General features: G+C 48.9%; 1 protein-coding gene across 4 annotated transcripts; it reads right to left on the bottom strand.

Moving 5' to 3' along the window:
- Positions 1-819: 819 nt before the first annotated feature.
- PLEKHJ1 (pleckstrin homology domain containing J1) lies at positions 820-9860 on the bottom strand. Of its 4 annotated transcripts, none has more exons than XM_026076505.1 (5): positions 9306-9860; positions 7192-7258; positions 6669-6745; positions 5263-5353; positions 820-5047 (listed from the first exon to the last, which is right to left on the bottom strand). In XM_026076505.1, exons 1-5 carry the CDS (start codon positions 9390-9392, stop codon positions 5034-5036), a joined length of 336 nt encoding a protein of 111 aa, XP_025932290.1. In that variant the 5' UTR covers positions 9393-9860; the 3' UTR covers positions 820-5033. The 4 variants fall into 4 exon arrangements, with proteins under 4 accessions (XP_025932290.1, XP_025932287.1, XP_025932288.1 ...); XM_026076502.1 differs by lacking the exon at positions 6669-6745 and having other exon boundaries at positions 820-4446; positions 4984-5047; XM_026076503.1 differs by lacking the exon at positions 6669-6745 and having other exon boundaries at positions 820-4216; positions 4984-5047.
- Between the last annotated feature and the right edge of the window lie 38 nt (positions 9861-9898).

The raw sequence follows: 9898 nt of genomic DNA, 5'->3' as shown, positions 1-9898 counted from the left end.
CCGTACTGTTGTGGAGTTTCACTGCTTCAGCAGGATAGACTTCCAAAGGGGATGGCTTCTCATGGGGTGAGATAAGCCCCGCTTATCTCCCCTGACTCCGGAATGAGGCAACTCTCAGCTTTGTCAAGGCTGAAGACAGTTAAGCTGCCAGGGTTTAACGTACTAGTCGTGTTACAACGTTTACTATTCACTTTTAGCCAGTAATTTTGCTGATGCAATGAAACTTAAATCAGTCAGGCAACATATTTAAACTGCAAAAGTGATGACTGTAAATCTTTCTAAGCTGCTACTTTTGCTGCGGGATTCCTCAAGTGAGATGAAGACCCTGATTCTTGCAACGCTTGAGCAGTTCCTGCAGTAAGGATGGCCTTTGCAGGGGAAGGCTCCGGGTAGGATGTTAAACGTTGAAGAAAGGTTGCAGCAACGTGTTTGTCGCTGAAGCTGCTGCCAGGTGGTTGGCTCCGTTAGCAAAAAGCATGCCAAAAATCCCCTTATGGAAAAATCCCTAGCTAGCTTCTGAGCTTCCTACCAGAAGTATGTAGCTCTTCCTAAGAGGACTGAAGGAGCAGTCTCTATAGAAACCCTACTCCAATTCCTGCAACAGCTGCCCTCTCCTTGCCAATCCCTGCTGCTGCCCCTCCTCTAGCTTTGCTAGCACAGAGCCCAGCTGAGGCTTGAAGCCGGGGGCAGGCAAGTCAGTGAGATAAACCTGCTGCCTTGCCTAAGGCAGGGAAGGGGCACACCTAGGACCGGGAGCTCGCTCTATCCACCCCTCCCCAGCCATGCCTCTAGTTTCTTAGAACAGCTCTGACTGCCACAATGATTAAAACAAATTTTTATTGGAAACATTCATTGTACAACAGGTAAACAGCTTCAATATACTTTCAGGGAGCCTGTACTCAATGCTCATTGCAATAGGCCACTGAAATACAAAAAAAGTGTAGTGAACAGAGTATGAAAAAAACGAACATTTGTCTATAAATCACCATTAGTTAATGCAGATCTCCAAAGTGGCTAGAAGTACCGTCTTCCCTTACTCCTGAAATCTAACCCAGTGTCCTAGCACTAGTCTAGAAGTTGATCTAGCTAATCAAGTTACTGGGCCTGGGGCAGGCCCACCTAACTTGTTCACAGCATTTGTTTTACATTCAGTTAAGAAATGTCATTGTTATTTCTTAAATAAGTGTTGGGAGTCTCTTTTGCTCACCCAACTGTTCCCTATAACGTCTAAATAAAATGCCCATTTTATCTACAGTGAAGATGGTAGGCGCAAGACCTACCTTCTGAAAGGCTTGTAAAGAGAGGAGGCTAGTGATAGTGGAAGGCACACAGCAGAAACCTGTGTTAGCTACTGAAGGTGGCTGGCAGCAGTGAACCTTGCTGTAGCACTAGACTTCTGTTTGCTAGAGGATCAAGTCTTGGCAAAATTCCTAGGGTGTTGCTTATAGAAAGGTTGACTTTGCATATTAAAGAGCTCCCTAATACTGAAGTTTGAGGAACTGACTCAGTTTAGACATGGACGTCAACGTTCTGCCTCTGAAACCAGCTGGAATGAACTTAAACCTTTCCTTTCTGCAGTCGGGTTCACGCGCTGGTAAGCTAATGCTGAAGGCTGGACAGCCGCGATACCTCCGTTTCTATGTGGGAGCCCATGTCTGCTCTGCTCGACCAGAACTGCCAATGAGGAAATACAATACGCTGCCGTGTAATTCTGATTATCCTGTTGCTGAGAGCCTGAAGCATGTCTATCACCATGGCACTTGTAAGGCCTCTATAGGGACCAGATGGACAAGTCTTTTTACTATCACAGTAAATAAGGTTGCTGTGTACCCCACCAGCAAGTCAGGAACATGTCCCTGCGCTGAAGTAAAGCAGAGTAGGCTCATGAGGATGAAAATGCACTTTAAGGTCATCTGAGGACACTAATTCCCTAAAGCACAAGCTCTGATATGTTCCTGCTTTTAATCCCTTATTGCTGCTTCCACTAGAGTTGCCATCTGTCATCAAAAATGACCTATTTTCTGCTTCCAGCCTCTCAGGTCCTCAGTTTATTATGCAGGACAGCTGTCCCTCTGCTTATTTTGGTAATGGCTGGAACCACTGCAGGGAAAGGGAATATTTGGGAATAGAAAGGAAAAATCTTGGGCTTGAGGTTAAAAATAAAGCATCAATGACATCTGCCACTCTCCTCGTACCCAACAGCGCGAGGTAAAGAAGGTAGGCCAGGCCACTAAAGCTTGCAAGCGCAGGCTCTTGTTCCTGCATTAATTCCCCATTAAAGAGCGAGAGCCTTGAGACTTACCCTTCCAGTCTGGATCACAGCACAGGCTGCTCTAACCCAGCGCGCTCACCACGCGCTGTGTCACTGCAGAGCAGCTTTCCTGCTAGCCAGGCAGAAAAAAGCGGAAAGCTGCAAAACCCCAGTGCTCAGGTCAAAGCCGAGTGCTTCTGCAGGATTAACAGAAGCCTCTTGCCGCATTCTCCTGCCCCAGGGGCGAGTGAAGCTCCTATCATCAACTGTGTGAAGATGTTACCTGGGAGCTTCCACATGGATTTCTTGAGGGAATGCCTCCGTTTCCATGAGCTGCGGCACTCGGCTGCGCCCTCTGCTACTACCGAAGCCACCTCTTGGCTGGGATGGACCATCCTGGTGGCAGTCAGGAAGCAAGGTCTCTTGAAGCCAGCTCTGCGTAGCGCGTGGAGCAGGGGGGCTTTCTGCTCCTCACATCTGGCTACCGTTCTCCTTCCTGCAGTCACAGCAGTGGCTGAAGGTGCAGAGCTTCCCAGGAGAGAGGCTGTTCCTTAATGCTTATCATTTCGTTACAGGAGTCCCAGGGAAGGCAGCACTCGTTCCCCGGCAGAGGGGAGAGCCAGCCTAGGTCTCTGTGACCTTGGCAGGTGCGGTTGTTCTGGTCTTTCCCTCTGCAAGCTCACAAAGGGGTGAAAAGCTGCAGAAAGGGCTCAGGGAATGGAGTGTTAATGCACAGATGTCATAGGCTCCGCGGGCTTAACCGTGGTTCTGCACACCCTGAAGCGCATACATCGAGCAAAAGTGCACGTAGCGGTTTCTGTCTTTACAAACCTCTTTGTCTGGCTTTCCTCTCCGGGAAGTTAAATAACTGCGCGATTTAGCCCAGCCCACAGTATTGCAGAGGGAAGCAGGATCATGAGACAGAGCTTTCAGACTGCTCCGCTTTCCCTAGTGCTTTGCAGCCAGACAGCCTCACCCTCCACATGCATTTGTGAGAGCACTCGAGCTAAAATCTGTAGTGTGGGCTGGCCCTGGGGCCAAGCTTCATCAAGCCTCTAGGAGTTAGTTAGCACCACCTGCCCAGAGGGGAAAAAAAAACAAAACCAAAACCCCTCCAGAGGCAGGTGCTAGTGACTGCACAGACGCTGCTGCCTTGACACAGGGGAGCGATGCCCCTTCCCTGTGAGCTGGAGCAGTGGCTGAGCTGCCAGCGTGGGCCCCTGCTACCGGAAGGCTTCCCACTCCTCCTCGCTTAGCCCCTGCCTTTCAGACTCCGCTAGCAGAAGCTGCAGTACCTGAAATGGCTCCGTGACCAACAGGAGAGGACACGACGGGGTTAACCCTGCAAGCGCAGAAATGCAATCAGCTGGAGCATCCTCTTACAGCAAGGGGTTGAACAACCCTCAACAGCTCCCTTGGAGGTTGCTGGAAGAGCCGGAGCCAGAAGAGCTGAGTAAATCACTGCAGGAGGGGAACAGGAATGAAGAGGGAAGCAGGCCCTTGCTGGAGGACAGCAGATGCTGGGGATTCTCTTCAGTCCCTGCCTCCTCCGCTCTTGCTCGGAGTGGGGGCTGTTTTACTCCCCCAGCTACAGCAGTGCAAGCAGGACGCACCTGCGGAGAGCTCAGGGCAGCCACCACTCAGCTCGCAGTTTTGGGCTACAGTGAGCGGTTAAGACTCTGGCTGCCTGCACCACTGGGGCAGGCCAGGGGCACCAGAAGTGGGAATGTGCAATGAATTCCCTTAAAAAAAATCATACAAAATTATTTGGCTAATAAATTAAAAAGTCACTTGGTCACCACTGTGGGGAACTGTTGCTCTTCCTCCCCGGGGAGCTTGGGTTTGACCCCTCCCAGAGGGGGGCTGTGGCCAGGAGCCAGTTCAGCCTGAGTGCAGGGGTTATTGCTTGCGTGTTCCCAGCTGGAAGCGGGCTTCCTCGGAGATCCCATACTGCTCCAGGGGGTCCTGCAGCAAGAGCACAGCAAGGGCATCAGCGAGACGTGGACAAGCGGGCAGACCAGCAGGACTGTCCCTTCACCAGTCCGCAGTCCAGCATGTGGTCATCTCACGGTATAGCCCTCCAGGGGCTGGTGCTGATTCCAGTTGCGTGCTGGATTTAGCACAGCCCGGCCCCTGTTTGGCCTGGCTGCTGGTTCCTGGTGCAGAAGGTCAAGCAGCCCTTGGAGAGGACACAGCTGAAAACCAACGTTCACAGGCTCTACTCATTCCACTCTGGCACAGGTGCTCATGGCTGAGGCTCAGCCACCTCTGTCACCTCAAGATTGCCAGGAGCAAGGATGCTCCAAGTAGCCTGGCACAGGTGTGAGCAGCACCTCAACCCAAGCACACCCTGATCTTGCCAGGGCCAGGTCTACCTGCGAGCTCCTGCAGGGGCTTGGTGGCACTCAGGGCTAGGCCAGGGCAGGCCCATCTGACTGCAAACCCCAGGCCACTCTGTCCTGTGCTTAGAACGTACAAGGGCTTGAGCTGAGCACTACGCTCAGACCACCTCACGCACGTGTCCCAGCTGGATGCAAGCTGCTGAGGCAGATCCTCAGCAGAGGAAGGCTCTCAGGTCACTGGGCTCGACAGGCTGTTAAGATCATGGCTTCAGGAACTGACTTACTATGGGATCTCTTTCCTACACAGATTAGCAAACACCTTTGTGTAGGATGGGTGGCAGCAACACCTGAGATCACCAGCTCCTGAAAAGCCAACTGCAAGGTACTCACCTTCCCTGTCATTTTCTGGATCTCATTTCGGTAGAAAATCAAGCTCCTCCTCATGAACTCATAGCTGTAAGACAGGAACAGACCATGCAGCAGCAGGATGAGCAGAAAAGGATGTGGGGAAGTTTCAGATGCTATTTACAGCCGAAGGGAAGCTTGCTTGGGAGGACACAACCACTTTCCTCCCCAAGTTCACCACAAGACAATCCCAGAATACAAACAGCACAGGGCTGCACCATACAGAGAGCACAATACAGACCTTGCCTTAGCGGCCCAGCCTACCTGGCTCGCTTGAGTGCCTCAATCCACTCCTGACACTGCTGTTCACTGTCACATTCAAAGCAGTATTTCCTCTCTGGCTCCTCAATGAAACCTGCCAGGGATAAGGAAAAGGAGTAAGAAAGGTCCTGGCGGAGCCACCTGCTCTCCACTGCCTCCCTCCACAGCATGTCAGACTGTGTCAGGCTGCAGTTAGCACCTCTGTTCATCTAAGATGGCCTGTGAACGAGCTGGTAACCCAGGCCTCCTTCTTGTACCGTTGCTCCCTCTAGGTTTCCCTGGACGGCTTGGGATCATGCTCACTCCCTATCCTCTAAGGGCAAAGGCCCAGCCAAGTTTGCCTCTGCGCACTCAAAGTCCAGCTCAGGTAGYGGTTTGCTCCAGGCACCAGTTATGAAGGCACTGGAAAAAGCAGACGTGTTCCTACAGCCACTCAGCTGCCCCAAACCCTCCCCTGCTCGGCTGCTTGTACAGAAATGCCCTTCCCCATACTGCTATGCTAAAGCAGTACGGGAGCGATGGTGACCCAGAGGTGCCCTGGATACCCAGCGCACCTCGTACTGCTCCAATCCCTTTGTACTCTTCTTGCCTGAAAAAAAAGCGACACCAACTCCTTCTGTGCAGCATCTCCCAGGTGGCCTGGAGCAGCTGCCTACAGCGTATGTCAGCTTACAGCAGCCAGCAGCTTTGGAGAGGAAAGAGCAACTTCTCAAACTGAGAATGACAGCTGGGAATTGAATCTGGATGAACATGGCCAGATTCAGAACTGAAATTCTCTCAGCCTCCTTGCAAACAGTCACCAGAGATTTAGGAACCAAAATGGAAAATGGCCCAGAGGAAATGATTTTGATATACGCAAAGGGCAGCCACCTGAGGAATTAAATCACACTCAGAGAAGGCACTGACCTGTCTTTGCTTGAGGCTTTGGGGAATTTGGTACTGTGCACAGCGGAAAGCAAGTCCCTGGGCAACTACAGTTCTTTACCAAGACAGAATCAGGACATCTAATTAATTACGTTGTTCCCAAAGATCTGCACTTTAGTACACAATTCACAGAAATCTAGGCTGCTGCTGGGGAGTAACCGGGTCAGACTGCATCATACCCCTCAGGGCTGCTGTATGGGGCCACAATCTGACTCCAAGTGCCATCACTTTTAACCCCTTCCTCAGGAAAGCTCATTCACCAGGGCTCCCGACAGTCCTAAAGCCCTGGTAACTCAGAGCGTGGTGCCTAGACAGGTCGGTAGGCTCAGGCTGTTTCGAGGATCCTTCGGAGACAGTGAGAACACGGTCCCTCCCGGCTGGAAGAGAAGACAAGGCTCTGCACAGAAAAGCAGCTGTGCCTGACAGCCAGGCCAAAAGATATGGGGATGGCCTTGGAGAAACATCCTGTTATTTTTGCCACATACCTCTTGCACAATGATTAGTTGTTGGATGAAAGGCTGCTTACAAAGGACGACACACCATGAGCCAGCTGGAGTCATGGCTATCAACACAAGGACAAACACTGTGGCGGGAGGACTGGTGCTAGATTAGCCCAACAGATGGTTTATCTGAGGCTCACTTCTTTCGATAAAATGTAATAGCACAGAAGCAGCAATCTGTCAATACCAAACCGTCCTCGAGAGGGATTTCCACAAGCACTAAGCCACAGCCAGTGTGTTTTTACAGCTTCTTTCCTCACATGCAGCTGTGCAAATCACACACACACGATTTCAGCCAGCAGTGAAATACCATCGTCTCGGGAATGGAGCAGGGCAACATCACAGTAACAACTGGCAGCTGACGAAGACAGGGGCTGAGAAACGCTAACCCCAGCGTAACCAGAGAAACACAGGGAAAAGCAGGAACTAAGTAGCAAATTATTTCCTTTTACATAGTATTTTTAATTGCATAAGGGAAATGCAAAAGGAATCCATATGCAGAACTCACTGATTGAGAAGACGTTCTCCTCCTCTTTGGTGATTCTGCAGTGCTCCAGCAGCAGAGCTCCGATGGGCTAGAAAAAGACCAGGAGAGAGGGTTTAAACACACGTTTTCCAGCCAGCGCTACAGACACGGATCACCAGGGGAGACAGCGACCAGATTCATTTTAACCCAGGAGTGGTTACAGGGGAAACCTATCAGAGGAACTGTTATTTCCATGAGATCTTTGCATATTCTGCACTAACTGCAGCATAAACAGAAAATCAAAACCAACCAAGTTATGCCAGCGTAGCAAGTTCCTGACCATCAGCTGATGCTGGAATTGATGTACATATTTATAGCCTCATTCCTTTGTGGAGTAAAAAAAGATTTGCTCAACTAACTGTGAAGACAACTCGAAACACGTGAGATAGATACAGAGATAGATATGTGTGGGTTCAGAACTGTGTGAGCAATATAATTTTGCTACTGCCTTTCAAGCAAGTTGCAAAACTTGTTGCCACTTTTAAGGTAATTTAGTCCAGAATTAAATGAATGCTCAGTGTTCTTTTAAGCAACCTATTTGTGTCTGCTGGCGTGCCTCCTTGTTCTTGTTTTTAACACTGTGTTTCCACTTCCTCAGATTCAGTCTGGGGGTTAGCATTCACTTCTGTGACGCACGGACAGTGACAGAGTTTGCTTTCTAGCTCAGCAGATCAAATTAAGACAAAATATTTCACCAGGCACATAGAAAGACTAATGAAATTCCACATTTAACTTTGTAAGGCCAGACTCGAAGCTTTGCAAGAGGCTAAGAACAGTGTGTTGATGAACTAGGACAGTTCAGGATAAACAGACAAACGGCAGGTACTATTTGCCACCCTGTGTGCACTGAGCAAGGACATGAGAACCAAGGAGCGATACAAGCCATAAACAAAAGCAAGCCGCAAGTGAATTCTTTTGTCCAACCTAAACAAAATGCAAGAGACAAATAAAGCAGCAAAGAAGATACTGAAAAATCTGTTTTAATATATATTTCTGGCACGACGGTTTTACTTTAGAACCACCTGCCAAATTATTTTTGGTCCATTCAATAACATCACCTGCCTTCCATCAAAACCCACAAGAATGCTTAAAAATAATAATTGTCAGAATAGAAAAAAGCAAAACTAGCTTCAGGTTGCAGTAAAGGAGATGTGCTGCAAGGAGTATCCTCAAAGTCTCATAACAGAACGCTCACAGGGGAGTTACAGACAAATCTTTATACATACAAGAATATATATACATACAAGAATATATATATACATACAAGAATGATTGCTCAGCTTTTGGCCATACCTAGAGCAATGTGATTGCAGCTTCAGTAGAAAAGTGATTAGTGACTGCAGTTCAGTAGACAGGAGAAAAGAAATGTCTTAAAATAAGAGCATAGTCATTATCAGGGTTAAATTTTATAACAGACAGTCTAAAAAGGCCACGAAAAGCTTTTCAATTAATTGAGTCGTAATACCTCTTGCCAGCATGCACACAGCATGTTTCTTCACACACACTATAAAGATTCCTTTTCAACTCATTTTTCAGCTAGACGATCTTTAGCAACAGTTATTAAGAGACTCACTAAAACCCATAATATCTCAGCAGTGGCAAAGCCAGAAATGGAACCCAGATGTCCCATCCCTCATTCTACTCTAGACCTAAACAGGGCCTCTGCAGGCCAAAAATAATAATATTAATGGGGTATAGCCACGCAAGTTTCTCAGGAACAGCAAGCGCTGTATGTAAGCAATATTCCTGGCGTAAAAAAGAAGAAACAACGCTAATTCTTTTCCCAGGAGAGCATAATATAAACTTCCCCTCACAGTTTAACACAAAAAGCTACAGTTCTACAACTAAGAGTTATAGATTCCATCTTTTGCAGTTTTGGGCAACGGTTATGTTTAAAAGATTCATTCCAGATGCACGCTAACAGTATCTGGATGTGGTTAGATGGCACTGATTTCTTCTCACCCCTCGGAGCTTTTGCTGTTTTGATAGAACAGCAAATACGGGCAGTCTGTTCCACCTATGGCAGCCTGGCACCCTACCAATTTCCAAAGTACACAAAGTCAATTTGCAGAGAAAAAAAAAAGCAGATTCCATACCTCCGCTTCATCTGTCCGGAAGTAGAAGAGAAAGTTGACAACAAGCTTCACAAGGCGTTTCTTTAACACTGCAAAGAAAAAGAGCATTCAGGTGGCAAGTCTGTAGGATGAAGCGCGTGAGCCAGCTGGCAACGGAAAGGAAAAGGGAAGCACATTCCATCTTTGCTAGCACCCGGCAACACGCTGATTCAACCACGTCTAGGGGAAAGCTCCGTTTTAATTTAATCCTTTGCCTCATATGAAGGAGCATCCAAGGGACGGGAGAGAGAAAGGGACCTGTTTACCTTCCGCCCTGATACTTCTTGCTTCCCTTAAATCCCTCCACACCTCTCCGTCTGCATATCCCTCCAGCCAGCTTCTTCCTCCTGTCACCCAGTCCTATGCTCGTGGTCTCTGCCAGCCACACTTCGCCCCAGTATGTCCAGTCCAGCCTCCCAGTCCTGCCCCAGTAGCTCCACTCCAGCTCAAGCCTCTGCAGTCCAGCACCCAGCCCTGCCCCGATGCTGCAACCCCAGTCCAAGCTCATGATCTTCACTGCTGTTCCCCAGCCTTATACCCCAGTCCTACCTCCAGTCCAGCCCCCCAGTACTCCC

This window comes from Apteryx rowi, unplaced genomic scaffold (genome assembly GCF_003343035.1).
Source record: "Apteryx rowi isolate R43461 unplaced genomic scaffold, aptRow1 scaffold_433, whole genome shotgun sequence".
NCBI classification, from domain to species: domain Eukaryota; kingdom Metazoa; phylum Chordata; class Aves; order Apterygiformes; family Apterygidae; genus Apteryx; species Apteryx rowi.
Note: the sequence above shows the minus strand (reverse complement) of the source record. Positions and strands in the feature narration are given on the sequence as shown.

Bases quoted from the DNA above. Each gene is read 5' to 3' on its own strand.
- PLEKHJ1 (XM_026076501.1), bottom strand. From the start codon at position 9,392: ATGCTCTTTTTCTTTGCAGTGTTAAAGAAACGCCTTGTGAAGCTTGTT. The intron at 7,259-9,305 runs GTATGGAATCTG...GTCTTTTTCTAG, and splicing joins TCCGGACAGATGAAGCGGAG to CCCATCGGAGCTCTGCTGCT. The intron at 5,354-7,191 runs GTGAGTTCTGCA...TATCCCTGGCAG, and splicing joins GGAGAACGTCTTCTCAATCA to GTTTCATTGAGGAGCCAGAG.